Below are 22769 nucleotides of genomic sequence, written 5' to 3'. Positions count from 1 at the left end.
CACACACACACACACACACAAAAAAAAAAAAAAACAGAAAAAAAAGAATAGCCCAGTGGGATTGGTGAAGCTACCCTGTGATGGCTAAGCACAGCAACATAACTGACTGCTAGTAGTGGCTACTTCTTATGGGAGACTTCAAACACTGTGTGGGTTGTTATGACGGTCTCCCTTGCTCCAGGCCCTGCAGTGAGGCCCGGGCTCACCTGCTCTCCTTGTCGTCCTCCAGGAGCTGCAGCTTGTAATAGGAGTTCGTCCCTTTCACAATGTCCACCAGGCCAAGTGTGGCGCTGAACACCTTCCCACCTTTCTCCAGGACGTGTGCAGAGTGTTCCAGACCTGCCCCAGAGGCAAAACTTCTATAGTTTTCTCCCTTGAAGGGCTAGGGTGCAACAGAGGGTTCTGTGGGCCTACATGTCCCCATTTAGTTTCCTGTCACACCACCTTTAGAGGTCCCCACTGACCCACATGCTTCCAGGACTGGCCTGCTCCCTTCTGGCTACCCTGGCTAGAGCTATCTCCTAATCTCTCAGGGTGCATGGGGCGCTCTGACCACTCACCAGAGTCAGGATCAACGGCTGCTCCTCCCTTCAGAGTTAATTTCATCCTCTTTTCAGACTTGTTGACACCTCAGAAGGAAAGGACAGAGGAACTTAAAGATTCAACCAAGACAAAGGTAGAAGAGTTTCTAGAGGCATACGGTCGTGGCGCCTGCACACTACCTGCCACCGAGGGCGCTAACACTGAAGGACACTGCTCGCTGCAGCACTTAGGGACACAGAACAAAAGTCACAGGCAGGTTAGTGGGGCCTCACCTTCCTCCTTGACAGCACCCTTGCTCTTCTTGGAGGGCGCAGCTGACTTCCCCTTGGGGGCCACCACTTCACCAGGCTCTGCTTTCACCTCAGCCCCCCACGAGGACAAGCTGTGGGCCGAGAGCAGCTCTTGGAGGCTCTTAGTGGAGGCAGACACATCCTGGAGGAAGTCCTCACATACAACTCGAACGTTGGCCGCTTTCACTTCCTCCATCTTCTTACTCATCTTCTCCACCTCCTCTGTTTATAACCAGATAGGGAGACATGAAAATCCCCAACAATAGGCTGAACGCAACCTCACTACCGCCCGAGAATGCCAATGACCCCATTACCAACAACTTCTCTCCCAAGCTATAGCTGAACCTCATCTCAGCAGACACACTCCAGCGCCTGCCTGGCTGCCCCTGGCATATGCAAAGCCAAGGAAGGCCTCCTTCTCTAAACCTTGAGTGTGGTATCAGGAGGCATGCAACTGAAATGGACTCTTAGGTTCAGACCCCCAACACTCAGCAGGACAGTCTATAACATAAATGTGGGCCTGGGCTCCATCACCAGATTACAAAGTAATAACCTCCACCCTACCTACAAAGGAGCCCAGGACATCCCATGGAGCGCTGGGGAGCAGTGTAAGCTTACGGGACCGAGCCACTGTGAACACATATAATAATACAGTACAGATACTAGTTTTACCTTCAGGCTACAGTGGTAAGAAGAGTGAACCCTAGCTGTGCCACACCAACCCTCTCCGCATTTGATAGGCGCGTGCCCGCTAAACTTACTTTTAGTGCTGATACACAAGGAGGCCTTGTTGGCGGAGCCTGTCAGCTTGCCTCCGAGTTTCTCAATCATGGCCTTTGCTTCGTCCTTGTTCTGGGAGAGCTTCCCGAGAGTCAGGATCTTCATGTTAGACAGGGGCTTGTCTGGGATAAGAGATCAGAAGCATCAGGCTACGACCACTCTACTCTGACCCCCAGGAAAGGATGAATGGAGGCAAGACAAAACAGCTGGCTTTAGGAGAAACCATAGAAGCCATAGAGCCTGGCCAGCCTTGGTCTTCACTCTCTTTTCTCTTTGTGAAAACTTTATGAAGACAGACGCCAACAGGCAGTGGGGAAACAGAGGGCAGAGCAGCAAACCCAAGAACCCAACCAATGAGTTCTGCAACCGAGAACACTGGGTAGGGCGTAGGTGCCACACACAGAACAGGTGACCCAGGCTGGCTACCCGGGGACTGCTCGGGGGCAGACTAGAAAGGCTACATCTAGAGATGAGAGACCAGAAGGCTAGAAGAAGGTGGGTGGTGAGCTCTGAGCCCTTCACGCTCTCTTCTCCTAACTCCTGAGTAAGAAAGCACAGTCCTTATTTGCAAATCAAACTTCTTGTCAGCATGGTCACACTGAGCTAAGTTGTTCTAGGCAAAGGGTGGCCAGCCTTAATGTCGGGCTGGTGACAGCACTAACTTGTCAGGTTGGTAAGGATGGAGCATTCTGTGAGTGGAGGTAGAAACAGCACTGGTTATAGGTAGGCCACAGGCCATTGCTTCGGATCTCACAACTGGGAGATCTTGTCTGTTCTTTCTAGGGAGTAGACATTGAGGACATCACCTGCATTTCACTTAAGTCTCTGTAGAGAACAAAATCTCTGATTTGGGTGTGAACTGCAAGCAAGGAGACGGAAGAAGAAGCAGAACCTACAGACCACCACATGTGTATGCAGCCCCCAGGCTTTAAGCAGCGGAGAGGACTTGGGGTAATGAGCTAACCATTAGGGGCAGACTAGGTGCAGCTGGCCCAGTGCTCTGAAGCAGAACCCTGTCCCCTGCCCACTCCAGCAAGCCTCCACCTTTACAGCGGAGGAGTCTCCACAGGCCTGAAGGAACAAGCAGCACTCTCCTTTCCAACGAGGCACTGACTTCACTGCTCCTGCGGCCTAGGTCATGTCTACCCATGACCAGGGTCTCCCTGGCTCTCGATGGTCGGTGGTACAAGGAGGACAGTGGGCCTGGAGACTGGGGACCTGTTGCATGTTACACTGCTGTATACCCTGAACATGCCCTAAGGAATGTTAGCCGCACAGTACACGGACCACAGGACATCCTCTTCATTCTGCTATGTCCTAGCATGGCACAGTTCAGAGGTCAAACCCAGTCACAATCCCTCCCGGAGCCATACCTGCTGGAGCAGAGGAGTTCACAGCTGTGGGTGCTGAGGTGACGGAGACGGGCGGTGCCAGTGGTGCTGGGGCGCTGCTCTCTGGAGGGAATATCCGGTCCTGTTTTTTGACCTTTAACTTCTTGAGGTAGGATATTTCACGGAATTCCTAAACAATGTTAAGTTTTAGTTTTAACGACATTAGAGGTCTCTTAAAATAAATTTACAATAGACTAAGTGGGATTTGTCCTGTGAAATTAAATAATTTTTTAAAAATCCCTATAATTAAATAGGAAAGGCTTAAAGTTCCCAGGAAGGAAGCATATTATACTATTATGTTTTCACAGGACCCACCCCTACATTTACATAATCCAGGTACTACGGGTGACCTAGGTGAGAAACCTCACCCTTTAGGAACAAAATGCCATGGAGGTGGCTCAGTGCATGCTGCCAAGAGCCCGCATGGTGAAGAATCCCCCACAAGCTCTCCTCAGCCTCTACATGGGCCCCTCCTCAACTAAGGGTAATATTTTAAAACTAAATAAAAACCTCAGCTGACAACTTAGTGGGAGAAGCTTCACTAGACCTAGGAGGTATACTGGGACTACCCTGTCCCCAAGTCACTTCTCTCAAGTGTCTATCATGTGCTATCAGGGGCGGCCACATGGCTTAAAAGGCCCCTAAGAGTAGCACACTTAGGCCAGGGCTAGGGTAGGTGACAGACAAGTGCACACCTTTAATCCTACCACTTGGGAGGAAGAGGCAGGCAGATTTTTGTAGGTTTGAGGCCAGCCTGGTCTACATAGTGAGCCCTAAGACAGCTAGGACTACATAGAGAGACAATGAACTACTACTGAACATCAAAATCCAATGAACTACCCGGGTACAGGGGAACCCCGACCACACATTCCTCCATTAAAGGGAGCTAGCCTAACAGGCTGCACAGGACATTCTAGAAGTGCTAGAAATGGGAAAAAATGGCGCCGATGACAAGATCAGTGGTTTCTAGAGGCTGGAAGTGGAAAGACAAAGAGAACACGTAGAGTCTTAGGGATCAGATGTTGTAAATGATACTTTCCTGATGGGTACATTTCATTCTATGTTTATCAAACCCCACAGGTTGCACAACGCCAAGAGCGAGTCTTAATGTAATTTATGGGCTTTGGGTGATGCTGTGTCAGTGTAGGCTCATCAGCTCTCAGGGTGCACTGCTCTGATGCAGGGCATTTATAGTGGGGAGGGTATGCAGGATCCAAAACCAAGCAACAAAACGCACCCAGTGACAGATCTTCAAGGTTCCCAAAGGAGACAAGGCTAATAAGTCACTTGCTCGTTAGGGAAGAGCCTGCTGTGAGCCCTCTTGCATTCACTGCTAATTATTATCATAATCATTAATTATTATCATAATTATTCTGAGACTTACAGTAGGCCTTGCCCTATGGAGGTTGGCCACTTGATGACGTCTGGTGAAGAGAAACCGAAAGGTAACTTTGCCAGCCGTGCCCACATTCAGTGAATGGTAAGTAAGGTGCCAGACACCTCAGACTTACCCTCACCAATGCCGTGTAGCATAGGCAGGTTAGACAGAGGATTTCTGCCCTCAAGAAAGCAGCCCTGTCTGAACTGAGTACAGCTAAGAGCCAGGAGGTGGGCATATGGAGGCAGTGCCCTGTCAGGTCTGCCAAAGCAGCGGAGTTGCCTAGGCCCGGCAACACACAGTAGCCTATGGGAACCTGGGGTGTAGAGACAGGAAGGGCCTCGAGGGTTGTAGGGGATACCACAGAGCTGACTTTTCATCTGAGATAAGCACCTGGTGGAATAATATAGTCATGAACCCCACAGCAAGCATCACCAGACTGTAACATATCTTGCAACACCACCCCAAAAGACATAAGCAGGCATTCTGCATCTATGGCTAATTCTGCTAATTCACTGTCATCTTACAACTGTCCCCACCAAAGGCAGTAAAAGGCACACAATGCAATGTGAGGGAGGAAAGCAGACAGGCTGAGATTCTAAAGGTGAGAGCACAACAGGCAGGCTACAGAGTGGCTACAGGTGGAGAAAGACTGGGAGGGAGGGTGGAACAGAGAACTCTCTCCTAAGTCCTGATATGAGAAAAGGTGAGAAACATGGACTGTCACCTTGTGTGACATGCAGCATGGCTATGTCCAGAAGCTGGAGGAAGCCATGGTTTCCTGCTGACAGAGTTCAGGAAGCTCCCCACCTTACCTTCGGAGTTACCCACTCCTTTCGGCTGGGATTCTGTGTCTTGACCATGCACTTGGTCCAAGCAGTGACATCCCCAGTACAGTAATAAGCGTCACTCTTAAAGACCAGCTGGCCTGAACACTCCTTGCAGGGCAGAAGGGCCCCAAATGCCATGCCGTCAGCAACTCGGTCCAGGATCTGAAGAAACATGCCAGAGACCAGGGCTCAGGAAAGGACAGTTACTGATGCAGATTGAGAGGCTGTTTCTGGGTGCTACCTTAGCCCAGGTGCCAGGTGACAACACAGCCCGGGCTTTGTATGTTTTGAGTCCTTATCTCCAAGTGAAGGGTCCTACAGCAAGCACAGCAAGCACTGCGCCACACAAGTGACCCAAGTTGGTGCGTGGTGGGATTAGCAGCCCTGGACATGTAGCAGCGGAGAACAGTTCTCAGGAGACTGTGAAATAAACCCAAGGCAAAAGCAGCTGCCCATCTTGGTACGTCTCCAGGTTCTAAACCAGGACAAGTATGTGGCAATGCATGGTATGGCTGGGGTGACCTACTGGCTGAAGGAAACGGTGACCATGATTGTTTTTTAACAAAATCTCATTAACATTAGATTTTATCTGCTGCTCAGAGAGGCAGAGAAAGCACCCAGGAGACCATCCTCCTCAGCCAAGGTCCCAAAATGAAGTTCTCCTACACCTCGCCATCTCACAAACCCCTCAAACTCAATGTCCCTGCCCTCTACTTCCGTATACCCCTCTATCTGTCCTCTCGACTCCTTCTTATTCTATGTTTTTTTCCTATGTTTACTTCCTGTCATCTGGTTGCTTGCCCACCTCTTGACCTAGGGCTGACTTTACTTAATCCTATTTACAGTACAGAAAGCTCCTGGATGAAAGGTGTGTGATAGGGATGAGCCACAGGCTTTTCCAAGCCAATGACATAATCTTGGGGGGTGGGTGGTGGTGATCAAATATCCTGCAGCACAGATAAGCTACACCATCATGGAGCTTGTACTTCCTGCAGGGCCTCCTGTGTGTCCCCCACGGCAGAAGGCACTCACCGCTGACTCTCCTGACGGCACTTGCTGCTGGTTGAAGATGAGCAGCTCCTTCAGGTCGTTGGTGGAACACGCTTTCTTCAGCTCATCTTTGATATTCCAGATCAGCTCATTCTGAGCCTGAGGATGAGACCCCGAAACTGAGATCAGTTCTTGGCAAAATCTTAATAGCTTTCTTACCTTACATTTTAAAAGTTACATTCTTTTATTAATGCGTGTACACTATGTTCCATAGGGCATGTTTAGAGATCCAAGAATGTGGGAGTTGATTTTCTCCTTCCACAATGCAAGAGCTTGTTTTTTATTGTTGCTGGTGTTGTTTTGGTTTTTCTTTGGGAGGAGGGTCCTTTATTATGTAACTGGCTGTCCTGAAACTCCCTATGTATATCAGGCCTCCTCCTTTTGGGATAATAAAAGGTCTGGGTTATATACTTTAAAAAGTCCAAGAGGTAACTTTTAGGGGGAGACTGGGGTGAGACAGAAATCTCATTCAGGAACCCGGGCTGGCCTGAAGTTCACTATGTAGCCCAGGCTGCCCTCAAATTCACAGAAATTCTCTTGCCTCGCTCAGTCTTTGCTGGGCTTTAAACGAGTTAATGAGGGCTAGCAAAATGGCTCAAAGGGTAAAGCCGCTTGCTGCTGGCCTGATGACCTGAGCATGACTCCAACACCCACATGGAGGCTTACAGCACCATCCCTAACTTGGCTCAGGTATCTAGATGCCCTTCTCTGACCTCTTCCAGCATCAGGTAAGCATGTGGTACATAAACATATACACAGGTAAATAAAACACTCATTCACGTAAAATATGTATGTATGCTTGACTTACTTTGAAACCTCAACTCAGGTTACTAGACTAGGTAGACAGCGTTCTTCCTGGCTAAGCTCTACCCCTAGTGCCAGGCCCATCAGTGACCCTTCCTTCCTTCTGCATACCCTTGATGGGGCTGGGCTGGCTGTTTCTCTAAGGCTAGCCTGACCAACTCCACCCTCAGGTTTACACACACACACACACACACACACACACACACACACACACACACACAGGCAAACTCCTGTACACATCAAAACAAAGCACAGAGAATCTCTTCTGCACTGTATGGAAGCATCACCTGTCAAAAGAAAAAGCTGTTGGCCTATCAGCTCAGGCAGGAATAGAAGATGGGAGTTTCAGTGGGAGGAGAGGATGCTGGGATAGTCAGGTGCAGGAAGGGGATTAGCTGATGGAGATGGTCTGATGAACCTAAGAAGAGGTAACATGTGGCAGGACTTAGAATAAACAGGGTAATAAGATACAAAGTAGGGGAACTAGCTGAAACTTTTGGCCTAGGCATTTATTCATAAATAATTCAATTGCGAAGTTGTTATTTAGGGAATTTGGACAAGGATGGAAAAGCCTACAATTACAATAAAGCCAGGCAATGCTCTCAGAAAACATTTGCAAAGTATGAAGGAGACCACTTGTAAATAAGACTGGATCCCTTATTGCATGGGTCCTGGTGTCTAGACAGAAGAGACTGGAAGTTCCTGGTCCCCATTATCTTTCCCAATACCCACTTGTAGATTTCCCTGCACTTAAGCTCAAGCAGGAATATATGCGACCTCTTCTAGAACTGGGACTTTAAAATCTTGATTTCAATGTCTACATAGTGCCTACTCTTTGCTGGTGTTATGTGGCATCTAATTCATTCTCACAACTATATGCCAGGAGGTATGGCAGGCTCCACCCTCCTTGAGACAGCAGGCAAGGCGGGTTAAGCAGCAGGCTGCACCTCTTAAGATGGAAAGGAGAGCGCTGGCCCTATCAACACCAAGGAAAGACTTTAACTCCCCCGACTGAGGTACCTACAAGCTTCCCACTTCCAGTGCTGGGCTCTTAATACCAACATCCTTCTTATTACTCCTCATGGTAGGGCACACAGCGGGAGGCCAGAAGGCCTGTGAGCACAGGGCTCGTGGAAACAGCAGACCTCTCTCTCTCTCTCTTATGGCTGAGGACAGAGACCTACAGAGACAGACTGGAGTAGAAAAAAGAGCTGAGAGGGTAATTCAAACTTCTGGCTCGCTTTTTATCACTGGCAACACTGGAAAGAGAACATCAGCACACCCACTGAAAGGCAAATGCAAGTATGTGAAAGTGAAAATAACATTTCAAATCTGGGGATGACTGGAGCCATGACTCAGTTAGGAGCACTGCTGGCTCCTACAGAGGACCTGGATTCAATTCCCAACATCCACATGGCCACTCAGACACACAGGCAGGCAAAACACCTATACCAAGAAGGAAAAAAACACATCACTCACACTTAAGCAGAGGGCCCCACCAGTCAAAACCATGTCACATAATGCTTATAACTGAGCCACTAGCAAAAGCTGCAAATCACAAACTCAAGCTCCTGAAAAATCTTGTTCCCAAGAAGAGACTGACTGCTGTGTCTGGCTGTCCAACGCCCAGCATTCTACACATGGTAACTGTTTCTCTGCTCTAACACAGTGTACCCAACACTAACGAGCCCTCCCTGGTCAGTGGCCACCAGTGTAGTGTGGAGATTCCTTTTTCACTGCCTGCTCTCCTCTGTTGACCTTCCGAGGTGCCGGCGCTAAGAACTGGCATCTGTGGACTCAGTCTTCAGCACTCAGGAGTGGGCTGTAGGTGCAGGAAGCCATGCGCTGCCTTGAAGGGACTGAAGCAGCATGATTTCACCCAGAGAGGTATCACCCAGGAGGACACGGAACAAACATTCGACATTGCTTGGTCCCGCCATCCAAGGCCTCGTGTGTTCTCTCACCCAAATAAAAATGATTTCTATGAGCAAGGAGAACAAGCAGGGAGAGGAGCCATGCGGGTCACAAGCAGCCACGCAGCGTGTGCACTGGTCTCGGTGAGCAGGGTCAGCGGGTATCTCTCACGGAGCCGAGGACTCACCTTGAGGGCCTTCTCCAGCTTACTATTATCCTTGTCCTTTCCTTTCTTAGACTTCTTTTTGGCCACCTCATCTGTTCCATCCACCTCGTCACCTTTTCTCTTTCTGAAAGAAATGCAGAACTTAATAAGAACCCACAAGACCGATGCCCAATGCAACCAGGTGACATGTCACTTTAGCCATGTTAGCTGCTGCCCACCTGCCCTCTTAGGTACAAGTGCTACCTACAGCCAGGCGAGGCCACGCCGTTCAGGGCCTTTTCTGCCAATAAGGAGGGGCCTGGAGCTCACCCTAGTGTCCAGGATGACCAGGACAGACCGAGGTCTCAGGTCACACTTCATGCTAAACCCCACATCTCTGGCACAGTGACAGAGAATTGAGGAAAAGCCAAAAACAATTGTAAGAACTGAGCCTGGAGTGAGACACAGAGCCGCTCCCCAGATCTCGAGGCCTGAGTTCACCCTGGTACTTTCTAAAGCCACCTGCTAGAGTCCAGCAAGACTTGCAGGACTACGGTGATAACGAGATCAGGCACAGAGCTGGGCATGTTCCACCTCTCCAGCATCATGTCATAAATAACGACAACTGGAGAACCCCAGCACCCTGTGCTGTTCAATGACAGTTCAATGGCACCCTCACCCACTGGCCTGACTTGCTCACTTCACATTTCAAAGCCACCTGTGCTTCTCAACAAATCTGTGTTAGGACCACAAATAGTGCAAGAAGCTGCTTGGTGACAGTGGCATGGGTGTTGCTGATGAGCACGGTACAGTTCCACGACCCTCAACATGCTCGTTAATAAGCTACTCGAGACTTGAGGCCCTTCCCATTCTAGATGCCAATTCCACATGTGGGCCCATATGTTCATCTTTTTGTGAACAGTCATGATTCTCCCAGAGATCCAGACACAGAGACGCCTCTGCTGTGTGACTGTGGCGACGTTAAAGGAACACAAATGCAGATCTTCACAAGGTTTGGAAGCACAGCCATCACCAGTGCAAAGAAGCTTGGATGGCCACAAGGGTGATCTTGTATGAAAAAGTGGCATAGTCTGCTGTACCTAACATCTGGGTGCAGGAGTCAGGAGAGGTTCAGAAGCCTGAGGGAAGATGTCATGGCCAGTGAGCTGGTGGGTGGGTACTGGAGCAGCTGATGGCCTCTGCTCCTATAGTCCCAGAGCTCCTGGCTTCCTCCATCTCCTCCTCCTCCTCCTCCTCCTCCTCCTAGGAATGGAATTCACAGGCTTCCCTAGAACTCTATATCCTAACCACATCCCACCTACCCTTCATTCTTGACTGCCGGGAGCTGCTTCTTCAGAGCCTCTTTGTCTTCTGCAGAGAGGAGGCTAAAGCCCTTGAGTTGACTGGCACTATACTCAGGCCGGAAGCCCAGCTCATCCCGGTTCTTGACAAAGCAAGTCGGATGGTACCAGCGGTCAATGATACCCAGCTGCGGTTTCTCTGGATCCAGCATCTTCTTGGACAGGCGCATCTGGCCCTGTAGGGAAAATCATAAGGTATCTAGGAATGACAAGGCAGGACAAGGAGCAGCTAACCTAGGGCCTTGAGTCCAAACAAAGGCACATGTAGCCAGCTTAAAGCTCTCAAAAAGTTCTGAGTTTTACACCATCACAGACTGTGAGGTACCCTTAGGCCCCAGCACTCACATTCTATGAGACTGACACACGACCTGCTATGCTAATAAAGACACCTTGCTCACACATCCTAAATGACTATCTACATACCTATACTTAGACAAGTACCCGTGAGTGCTACACAGTGAATGCTAACACTTCCCCAGTGATGGGTTAAGATGCTGACACAGTATGCTGCTGGACAGCAGTAGCATTGCATACTCTTGTGATGGCTTTAATGTGGCAACTTATCCCAACAGGGACTTTGTTTGTTCATCCTCACCCTCCTGTGGACTCTCTGGTTGCTATAATTAAGGTCCGATTGCGCTGCAACAAGAAACAGGAGCTGGCTCTGGCCAATCTGCCAGGTGTACAATTTGCATGACTGACATTCCTGAAGTTTCCCACCTGTGAGGCAGCTGCAAAGAATTGGGCCAACAGGGGTCCTGACAATTCAGAAAACTGCACCGAAGGCTGACTAAACTCTAGAACATAGAGCAGCTGCTGCTCCCTCAGAGGCAAGAGGACTACAGTTTTTGCCTCCAATTTCTAATGGGGAAAGGTGAGGACATTTAGCAACTATACTTTCCTCAGTTTCGTGTCTGCTACATTTAGATCTTGAACCATTCTCAAAGGCCCTTCTAGCACCAGACTGTGGCGCTCTTTCTTGAGAGGTAGTAGAAGTAGGCCTATTTAATATTAAGAAGTTGGTCTTCCTCTTTTGTATCCCACAAACTAAACAGGCCTCCCTTGCCACGTGCTCCTGCCATGTAGGATGCCACGACAGGTTCAAAGCAACAGGACCAAGGGATGAACCAGGACTGAGATGCCTGGAACCGTGAGCCAACATTAGCCTCCTCCACCTCAGGTGGACCATCTTGGGCATCATATCATCTACCACACAGAAAACTGACTCACACTTCACAATACAACTAATGCTGATTCAATCATGGCAGCAGAGAAGGGAACGCTGGCAGCATAGGCGTCCCTCCTACTGTTCCCAGCAACACAGCCAGTCATCCACCCCACCTGACAAGAACTGTTGGCAAGGGAGGCTGGTCTGTGAACTTTCTCTGATTAAACAGGAACGCTGGAAGCAGAATAACCCACCTAACCTCAGACCACCAAACAAGAACTATCCCATGCCTGCTGACTTCTGAGCAGACCTATGCTGATTCTTCCAGGGCCCCTGCCCAGAAGAAGAAACTGTCACCTCCCACCTCCAAGGCATTTCTGTGTTGTGATTCTTTTCCTCTGAAATGTACCCCCCATCCCCCCAAGACAAGCACCAGGGAAGTGCAGGCAGCGGACCACAGCTATACCTTCTCTATTTTCTCCAGGCAGCCCTTGCACATGCTCCTGTTGGACTTGGCATACTCCGCTGCAAAGTCACCCAATGTCTTCTCCACCTTGCCGCCACTTCCATCCTGGCCTTTGCCTGCAGAACCAAACACACGTTTCTACTCAACTCAGCAGCCTTGCGCTGCAGCCCCCAAATGCCAAGCTTGTGTCTTCCTTCTCCCAGGACCTTCCCACAAGGACAGTGTTTTGGGTGACCACAATCATCTCTACTGGCAACAACCGTGGCCAATTTTTCTTTTAATTTTCACTGCACAGCCTAGGCCTACTTTAGTCTTTAAATTATGTGTTTCTCTGTGTCTGTGTGGATGTATATGAATGCAGGTGCCAGAAGACAGCATTAGATATCTGACAGTTGGGAGCTGGGAGTCAATCTCAGGTCTACCCTAAACAGTCAGTGAACAGTGAGCCATCTCTCTAGCCCCCACCTTACCTTTTGACACAGGGTCTCTTAGTGAACCTAGAGAGATCACCAAATTAGCTCGATGGCTGTCTAGTGAGCCCAGGGATCCGCCTGTCTCCACTGCACATACCCCAACCCTACAGCCACGCCAGGTTTTTGACCAGGGTGTTGGGGATCCGAACTCACGTCTTCATGCTTGCATGGTGTGCTTTACACACTGAGCATCTCCCCAGCTGCTTTATTAACATCTGTGAGGAATTACAAAGGACCCACAAAGGAGAAGGAGAGGAGTCACATTGTGTACTGTTACAACTTCTTGAAGCCACAGTAACAGAACCATGGAACTGGAAGACAAAGTGAACCAAAGACACAGGTCCTGATGATGGTGTCAACTGGTTCAGACAAGGAAGTCAGATGGTTTGAATGACCAATGTCTCCCATGATCTTGGGCATGTGAGTTGGTCCCCAGATGGTCCTTTCTGGAAAGGCTTGGGAAGGGAGTCTTGCTGAGGTAGGATGCTGCTGAGAGTTTAAAGCCTTGTGCCAGTTTCCAGCTCACGCTCTTGATCTGGCGCTGTGCCTCCCACTTGATGTCACATTTCTCTGTCGTAAGACTCTTGGGCCCAAATACATTCTTTCTTCTAGAAGTTGCCTGGTCATGTTGTTTTATCACAGCAATAGAGAAGTAACTAATACAGAGCATTCCTCACAAATGCTGCTGTGACATCAGGAAAATCCCCCATTGGCTTCCTTACAGCTAACACAAGTTAACTTAAGCCCAGGTTCCGTCCTTGGGACCCAGTGGGCGTTAGGAGAGAATCACCATACATGGGTGCAACCCCTTCCCACATATAAATAAATAAATGTGAAAATTGACAATTAAACTGAAAGGCGAGCCACAGACTGGGAGACAGTAGCAGCCATAACCCGTGTGTTTACGAGGTCCTTCAGAGGTGAAGCACTGAAAGTTCTGGAGTAAAGTCCACACTGGAATCACCACGGAGGGCTGGGGAGATGGCTCAGTGGCTAAGAGTGACTGTTACTCTTGTAGAGGATCCAGGTTCAATTCCCATACATGGTAGTTCACAGCATTCCAGAACTCTAGTCCAAGGGGATCAGAAGTCTTTTTCTGACTCCATGAGAACCAGGTACAAACAGGTAGGCAAAATACTCATACACATAAAGTAAAATAAATCTAAAGTTTAAAAAGAAAAAAGAAACCACAACAAGCTTCAAGCTGAGTGCCCCCTGGGTAAAAGGCTTGGTAACAGAGCTCTTCGGGAGTGTAGGATTTTGTTTTGACTTTTGAAGTAACCGCACATACACATAAACCATCCTGGAGACAGACAGGATGGGCTACAGGTCCACACATGAAATTCATCTGTTTCAGATACATTATCTGCACAGCCTGAGGTATGGGCGCACAGCAGTTCTAGCCTGTCTATCATTAACTCCAACACTGCCATGAAATCAGGTGTGGAATTCTCTATCCATGGTGGCGTACAGCTCCACATTGGAGCACTTCTGATTTCTGGATGAAGGACACTCAAACCTTATCAGTATTAGAAAGCTTGCTGGAATGCAATTAACTACCCAGAGTCACCAACAGAGGACAGGACAAACAAAGTGAGGTGCTTAAACAAAGGGACACGGTTCCGTTCGGCAGCAGAGCAGGACCAAGGGCATCACGCTGAAGGAGGCAGCAGAGAAGAAAGTGCATAGATTTCCTCTTCTCCCTGAAACTAAACCGAGGCATCTCTAACCCACAAAGCTAGAAGTCAGAACAGAAGCCAGGGGCTGAAGGTGCACACCTGTAATCCCAGCACCCAGGAAGCGAAGGCAGGAGGAATGCTGGCTCTGCCGTCTGTATTTATTTGTTTTGAGATGTGGTCTCCTTACATACCACTGGCTGTCCTTGAACTCACAAAGATCTGCTTTCCTAAGGTCTGTTTTTTGTTTGTTTTTAAGGAGGAGGAAGGAATTGGCAGAGGTTTCCTCCTGGGTACCATCCATGTACAGGACCTGGAAGGCATCATTGGTAGGTACATCATCCATCCATCCATCCATCCAAGCCCACAGAACACACAACAGCAAAGGACATTGATGCACTGGTGGGGGTGGGGTTGGCTATGGGAGCACTTTGCTCTCGTATTTCTCTCAGTTTTCCTAAAGCTGGCTTATAAGGCACATGCTATGCAAACCTGGCGATCTGGAGTTCAATTCCTGGAGCCCATGGGAGAGAGCCAACTCAGTAAAGCTGTCTTTAACCTCCACACGCATATTGTACCATACACGTGTACATGTACTAACACACACACACACACACACACACACACTACTAATAAAATAAAAAATTAAAACCTATTAAAAAAAAGAACCATGCAAGCTTAAAGACTAACTTTCCAGCATCTGGAGAGATAAAACACCAAACCTCACGCAATAGTCAATGCGTCCTGAGGAGGAGCCACAGAAGCAACTCAGCAGACAGACAGCTCTTGAACCCCTGGCTACATACCTGCCACTCCTCCAGCCTCTGCCGTCTTCTTGACCTTCTGCTGATCATCCCAGCGCAGCTCAGAGAAGCCATCCACCTCAACGTCAGGCTGCCGGATAGAGTGGCCTACCTTCCAGAAGCAGGAGAAGTGGTACCAGTGTGGGACTTTACCATCGAACATGGGTGACTAAGGGACATAAAGCAGAGGTGAGGGGCCGTTAGTCTCCATGCAGGCCACAATCCTGCCCCCAGCCCAGGCAGCAGAGTCCTGTTCATCCTGAGACAGCCTGATGCTCTCTCAGGTCACATAGTGACTTGCAAATGGATGAGAAACAGCTTCTGGCTTCTCATCTTGGGTATTTTCCTAAAAGCTAAAACTTATGGCTGGCCATCCCCAAATCTATAGTCTCAGAATGACAGGGTAACCCCGGTTCCTTGTGTGTGCCGCATTCTGACTTTACTGCACACAGCCTGGTGTGACACACAGAATATCTTAGAGTCCCCTAGACCTGTTAGAAGAGCCAGGAAGCAGCACTTGAACTGGATGGCCCAGAAATGGCTCTTAAGTACCTCTGCAGTTAAAAATAATAAGTAACAGGACCTAGATAATGAATGAGGCAGAGAAAATGTGTCAGCAGAGCAGCAGGCACAGCAAGGCATGCATGCACTGGTGAGTAGAGGAATGGCTTCTGCAAGGGGAACAAGGAGCGTGAGGCAGATTGGAGATAGGCTAATACTGGCCTCAGGGAAGCACCCGATCCCCCAATGTGCCTGAGGTAAAGGCACTGGGCCACTTCAGGTGTTTTCTTCTCCTGTGAGGCTCTGCACCCAGGACTGCCTGTTTTAGAGATAATGACAACCCGAGATGAGGGAGACAGTGACATTAACCCAGTTTCCTGGTACCCTTCCTTCACAGGCCATGCCCCTGGGAAGACAGCAGCAGCACTTCACAGTGGCAACAATGGAGACACAGTGAGGCGGATGGGACAAGAATCTGATACCAATTTCTCCCCATCCCAACTTCAGAAGAGCTACTTAACACGAACTGCCTTCTGACCCACTGAGGTGAGGGCTGCTTCAAAGGGCAGAGAGGGAAAACACATAAGCAGTATTGAAGAGAGATGCTGAAGCTTCAGGCTGGAGTCGGCCTCCTTTTAGTTACATTACAGTGCAAGGCAGAGGGCTGAGGAGATGATTCAGTGGCTAAGTTGTTCCATCACAGACAGGACCTGGGTTCTATTCCTAGCACCCATAAGGTCGTTCACAACCATCTGTAACCCCAGTCTCAGAGGATCTGACATCTTCTGACTTCTCTTGGCACCAGGTAGGAGATGCACAGACAAACATGCAGGCAAAACACTCATTTAAAAACTTTAAAAAGTAAGGCAAGATCTGCCTAGGTGACCCAATAGTAATCAGGTGCTCCTTCCTGCAGGCTCCTCAAAGGAGGGAGCTCTGCCAGCCTCCTCAGGCATCTCAAGGCCCTATCCACTGCTGCCCTCAGGGCAGTATTACACTCAGACAGAATCTGTCCCCAGCCAGGCAGAGAGAAGAGGAAGGGCGGGGAACGGCAGCAAAAGATGGTCCCTTGACCAGATAATAAATGGCCTTTCTGAGCGGACTCAGCTTCTGGCTCTCAACACTCCATCAGATCCCCGAGCCCTTGTGACAAATGGCTTATGCCGCCTGCCTCAGCCTATACTTATGGCTCTGCAAGAACAAACACCTACTGCCCCCAGACTGGGTGCCATGGACAAAACCAGCTCAGCGGGTAAGAGCACTGACTGAGTTCAAATCCCAGCAACCACATGGTGGCTCACAACCATCGTAATGGGATCTGATGCCCTCTTCTGGTGTGTCTGAAGACAGCTACTGTGTACTTATGTATAATGATAAATAAATCTTTGGGCCTGAGCGAGCAGGGTTGGCCGGAGCGAGCAGAGGTCCTAAATTCAATTCCCAACAACCAGATGAAGGCTCATAACTATCTGTACAGCTACAGTGTGTACTCATGTACATAAAAATATAAATAAAAACAAAACAAAACAAGGGCTGGAGAGATGGCTCAGGGGTTAAGAGCACTGACTGCTCTTCCAGAGGCCATGGGTTCAAATCCCAGCAATCACATGGTGGCTCACAACCATCTGTAATGAGATCTGATGCCCTCTTCTGGTGCTGTCTGAAGATAGCTACAATGTACTTACATATAATAAATAAATAAATCTTTAAAAAAAACAAAAACAAAAAACAAAACCAGAGAAGTCCATACTCCATAAGAAAAACAGAGCCCTGACCATGCCAAGGCCTGGGGAGGACTGATGGGAACAGCCGACATCCTAAGTTGTTCGTCTCTACCTAGGAGGCATGAAATAGGCCAGGTACAGAATCTAGGACTTAGACCCAGCCCCCAACAACCACAAGGTTCACCATTTTCTTCCAGGTAAGGCAGGCCAAGAGCCCTGCCGGAGGGAGGGAGCCGGCCCTGCTCAGAGAATGCTCAAATCCTCAGTTCCTCCCAGGGTCATCCCTCTGCCTCACAGTTAAGCAGCCAGAGGGCCCAGGCCCTCCCTCACCCAGCACAAAAATATCTGCTTATCAGAAGCTCAGAGAACAATCCTCTCATACAAATGTAAAAGAAGGTATTTAAATTCAAGTTCTAGAACAAAAACAGGTTTCTCTTGGCCATCCCAAGCTCAGCGCAAAAGACCAGCTTTAAACTCAGATCTAAACTCCCAAGCTCAACTAAGGAAGGAAGAGCAAGAGCACAGACACCTTCACTCAGAATAAGTTTCTTTCACAGTCAAAAAAAAACCCAGGAGGGGGAGCCTTGAATGTTCTTTAGGTTATTTAGGTCAGCCTCAGCCTACCCACAACCCCCCTTTTCCCTCTCTTCCTAGGCAGTGTTGGGGGTCATCTTTCACAGGGTGGCCATTCTCTGGCTAGTACAGGTGCCTAATAAAATCTGTTAAGGTATGGAAGGGTCGGTTCGAAGGTCAGGTGTGTGGTAGCACACGACTTTAATCTCATCACTGGGGAGGCAGAGGCGGGCAGATCTCTGTGAGTTCAAGGCCAGCAGGATAACAGTAAGCCAGATCCCAAAAAACCAAACAAAACCATTTGAAAGGCTGGGTGTGGCAGTACAGGCAGGCCAAGAATTCTCAGCACTCCAGGATGGAGGGAGGCCGAAGCACCAGACATCAGCCCTGAAATCTGGTCTCAAAACCAAGCAACCTACGTCTGCGGATACCATTACTTTACACCTTACTAATGCCCCTCTCATAGCAGCTACAATTGAGGAATCCCCAATCATAAATAATATGAAAATATAAGCCGAAGACAATTTGCTTTCCTGCTATATTCAAGACAGAGGGAATAATGGTTTAATCTATAAACTGGCAAGGATGTAAATTTGTTTTCTCTTAAGCCCAGAGAGCTCTATTTATCCTCTCACAGGGAGGAGGGGACTGTGGGTAAAGTTCAAAGACCTCAGTGGGAAACAGGGCTTTCAACTGTCCTTCAAATTTTAGCTATCTCCATCTTCCTGTCTCACTTCTGTGAATAAAAACTCTTAATCAAGCTCCCACACTTGACTGGGATATCTTGGGCTCCTCCTCCCCAGGGCATTCTGCCTGGCACTCAGTGCCATTAGATGCAAGGCTTATCAATCCTTCCCACACCCCCTTAACCTAGCAGGAGCCCAGGGTGGGTTCCTCGTCCAGTCATAAATGCAAGCAACAAAGATGTGCCTAGCAGTTCCCGAAATTTTTGTCACCAATGATAATTATAGACACTAGCGCAGTGCCTATCTGCTGCTTAATAAGTATGTACAGAATGTATGAGAACTGTGTCAAGCAACAATGCTGAGCTCAGCAGTCTCTCCAAGGGCACCAAGATGACAGCTTCAGTTCTTCCCATAAGGAGAAGTAACAGAAGCGGTGTGATATCTTGATAACCACTGAGTGAATGTCTTCTTCCCCCCTTAAGTACTGAAGCCCCATTGAGGGCTAGCCTGCCTCTTCTAAAACACATTACTGCAGCTGGAGAGCAAGGGAAATCAACTGCCTTGACCATTAGCAGTGTGAGCTTGGGTAACCGAGTGTCTGGAGGAGGTGGGAACAGGGCAGGTGAGAAACACGCTTGCAAAGACAGGAAGGAATCAGCAAAACCAGAAGCCTAGGAGGCAGCAGCCACTGGAACGCCAGGACCCGTGATCCCACCACCTCCTGACCATCTCGGAAGCGTTAGTGAAAAGACCAGACAGCTGCAGAAAGCGCCGAGACCTCGGGAAGTTTGGAGAAAATGCTATTTCCAAGTAGAAATCAGGCCCAAAGCGAACGCACTGTAAAGAAATGGCACTGCTTTGCATAACTAAAATAGAAATACCGAGAGTGAGCGGATGTTAAAAGGATAATCAAAAATAGGCTTAAGGAAGAAGGGGGTAAAAAAATCTTCTGTATTCACGGAGGACAAAAATCTTCCGGGACAAGATAGGCCCAAATCAGAGCAGCTTCAAAGACCGCGCGCACACTCTCCACCCCGACGCCAAGAGATGGCAGTGAAATAAACAAAAACTCTGCGACCATCCAGACCCAGCGAAGAGGCAGGCCCCTTGTCTTTTCAAAGCAAGAGGCACTTAAGCCAGATGCTCTTACTTCCCGGGCTTTTCTTGCAGGGTCAGCGCAATGTCGGTCGGCCCGGTGGGCCTCAAGGCCCTCGGCGGCAGCGCCGCGGGTCTTTCCCGCCCTTCTCTCCCGGTTCCGCTGCGCCGCAGGGGGAGTGAGGCGGCCCGGAGCCCACAGAGCCGCCCAGGCCGCGCCGCCCTGCGCCTCCGGCCCGGCCCCGCCGCACCTGCACCATGATGGCCATGCGGAGGGAGTCCTTGGGAATACTCTCGCTGCATTTCTTGCAAGAGGCGCGCCCGCTCTTTGCGTACTCCACTCGGTAAAGCCTCTCCGAGGCCTCCGCCATCCTCCCTCTCGTGCCGCTGCGGCAGCCGGACGCCGCCGCCGAAGGTGCGCTCCGCTAACGTGTCGGTTTCCCCGCAAGCGAGCGGAGCCGCCTCCGCTCAGGGTAGATTGCTGATGCCTGGCGGCGGGACCGCCCCCAAGCCCGCGCGCGAAGGGCGGGCCCTCAGCTCATAGGGCGGGGCTTCGGCACGTGTCCTGGGGGTTGGGTCCCGGCGCGACTGCGCCTGTGCACGCTGGTCTCTCTGCCTCTGGGAAGGGGCCGGGGCGGGGACCCGAGGAATCTGCAGGCGCCACCTCTTTTGTCGGTTTGTCCCAGAAAGGGTTTTTTGTTCGCCTAAATAATTCCACCTCACCCACTTGCATTTTTTTCTAGGTATGTCTGGAGTGAACCCTGCTGACCCTAAGAGTATTCTGCTTTGCAGCCTCCACATTGCTGGCATAGAAAACCCACTAAAACCTGATTTTTCATTCTTAGTAAACTTAAATGCATAACTATAAATTCCAAGAGAATGAGCAGAACCTGTGACAGTTGGCAGTAGTTGCAACAGATGTCGTGTGTTCTCATCCCCCCCCTTCCCCGCTCTAACACAGGGTGTCTCAGTGTTGCCCTGGCTGTCCTGGAACTTGTTCTGTAGACCAGGCTAGCCTTGAACTCACAGGGATCCATGTGCCTTTGCCTCCTAAGTGCTGGGATGAAAGGAATGTAACACCATCTTCGGCAACAGATATTTTCATGGGGAGATCCCAAAATATTTAAGGTTATCCACAATTGAAGTTATAGGTATTGTTGAACTTGCTGCTGTTAGATCTTGTTATTTAATGCAGCACTACAATCTTTAACATTGTTGGTCTTTTGTTTTGGTTTTTGTTTTTGAGACAGGGTTTCTCAGTGTAGCTCTGGCTGTCCTGGAACTCACTCTGTAGACCAGGCTGGCCTCAAACTCAGAAATCCACCTGCCTCTGCTTCCCAAGTGCTGGGATTAAAAGCGTGCGCCACCACCGCCCAGCCCTTTTTTAAAATAAGTATGAGTGTGATGCGGGGTCTCACTATAAAGCCTTGGCTGGCCATGAAGGTGAAGTCAGCTTCAAACTCATAGAGATCCACTTGCCTGTGTTCTAAAGTGTGGGTAAACTGCATGTCTGGCAGCAAACTGGCTGGTGAGCTGTGGCCTACTTGTCCATGAATCGCTCCTGATTCAGCAGGTATGAGCTGGCTCCAGGTATCTGCTTTGTGCTGCCTCTGTCTCTGCTCTTTTTCTAACCCTGCCCTCCCTTGGTGAGACCCTGTCACGGCAGAGAGAGAGACAGGACACATGGCTGTTCCCTAATTTAGTCCAGGGAGTGGGGTCCTTCCACTTGGCCTCGTAACTGATGATCCTTTGCTGCAGAGGGTCTAAACCAGGCAGGCCAGGCTATCCCAGACTTAAAAAACAGAAAATCTTCCAGACCAAATTACAACGTGTGAATTGCAGGCACGTTTTGCCTGTGTAAATGTTTATATATCATGCGTGTTTGGTGTTTGCTGAGTCCAGAAGACGTTTTCATATCTCCTGACTGGAGTTACAGATGGTTGTGAGCTGCCATGCAGAGACTGGGAATCGAACCCAGCTCCTATGATTTGATGTGGCAGCTACTTCAAGCCATTGCTGCCTTGACTTCCCCACCATGCTGGACTAAGAGTAAAATAAACCCTTTCTCCATAACTCACCTTCGTCATATTATTGTATCATGGCGATGAGGAAGGAAGCCAAGACAGCTTAAAAATTTTTTTTCTAAATTACATATTATAAGTTATAAATATGTACACACAGACAGACAAACATACACACACACACACCATATATTTCAGACATAGAATCTCACGGAACCAGACTTATCTTTACCTTGCTATACAGCCAAGGTTAGCCTCGAAATCGTGATTCTCCTGCCTCTGTTGTCCCAAGTACTGGGATTACAGTGTGTGCCACTATGTCTAGCTCTTAATATTATTGAGAAAAATCCCAAGGCTTTTTTAGATTTATTTTTGTTTATGTATATATGTGTGTGTGCTTGTGTGGATATATACCCCAGATGTGGTTGTGCCCTCAGAAGCTAAGAGGGTATCAGAACTTCTGAAACTTGATGTGACAGGGGGTTGTGAGTTACCCATCGTGGGTACTGAGGAGCAAACATGAGGCCTCTGTAAAAGCAGTACTTGTATCTGCTAAGCCAACTCTCGAGAGTCCCTATTATTATTTTAAACATACTTTTGGATTGCCAATAAGAATGCATATGTATTCCTTTTCTTCTCTTTCCTTCTTTTCTTTCTATTGTCCCGGCTCAGTGACTCTCTTGCTTCACCACACGATAGCTGGGGCACAGGCGGACACTGCTGCCCCAGCGACACTGACTTTCTTGTATACTTCACTGATCTTTTCCACGTCCTCTGTGGATTTCCTGTGCTACTTTTGCCGGAAAAACTTCCCCATGCCATTTGTTAAATTCCATAGCTTTACATAAGATTTACTTATTTTTATCTTGCCTGCATGTATATGTACATATGTATACTGTGTGCACACGCATAGAGGCCAGAAGAGAGCACTGGTTGAAGCCTCTGAAACTGGAGTTATAGGCAGGATGAGCCTCTGTGTGGGTACTGTGAACCAAACCTGGGTTCTCTGGACAAGAAAACTCCCAGGAGCCCTTAACCTCTGAGCTATATCGCCAGCCTCCAGTGTGTGTGTACACGCATTTTTTTTTTTTTTTTTT

The 22769-nt window shown here is 49.0% G+C and overlaps 1 protein-coding gene across 1 annotated transcript in view; it reads right to left on the bottom strand.

Moving 5' to 3' along the window:
• Parp1 (poly(ADP-ribose) polymerase 1) overlaps positions 1-20129 on the bottom strand; it is a 31307-nt gene extending 11178 nt beyond the window's left edge. Inside the window, exons 1-12 of the mRNA XM_021198603.2 lie at positions 19903-20129; positions 15076-15241; positions 12121-12236; positions 10448-10662; positions 9168-9270; positions 6245-6361; positions 5198-5374; positions 2987-3134; positions 1595-1735; positions 816-1055; positions 561-629; positions 207-339 (exon numbers count right to left, since the gene is read on the bottom strand). Of these exons, the coding sequence (XP_021054262.1) occupies positions 207-339; positions 561-629; positions 816-1055; positions 1595-1735; positions 2987-3134; positions 5198-5374; positions 6245-6361; positions 9168-9270; positions 10448-10662; positions 12121-12236; positions 15076-15241; positions 19903-20022 (1745 nt within the window). The 5' untranslated portion in view covers positions 20023-20129. The remainder of the gene's footprint in view (positions 1-206; positions 340-560; positions 630-815; positions 1056-1594; positions 1736-2986; positions 3135-5197; positions 5375-6244; positions 6362-9167; positions 9271-10447; positions 10663-12120; positions 12237-15075; positions 15242-19902) is intronic.
• Positions 20130-22769: the final 2640 nt, after the last annotated feature.

This window comes from Mus pahari, chromosome 5, assembly GCF_900095145.1.
Source record: "Mus pahari chromosome 5, PAHARI_EIJ_v1.1, whole genome shotgun sequence".
Taxonomy (NCBI): domain Eukaryota; kingdom Metazoa; phylum Chordata; class Mammalia; order Rodentia; family Muridae; genus Mus; species Mus pahari.
Note: the sequence above shows the minus strand (reverse complement) of the source record. Positions and strands in the feature narration are given on the sequence as shown.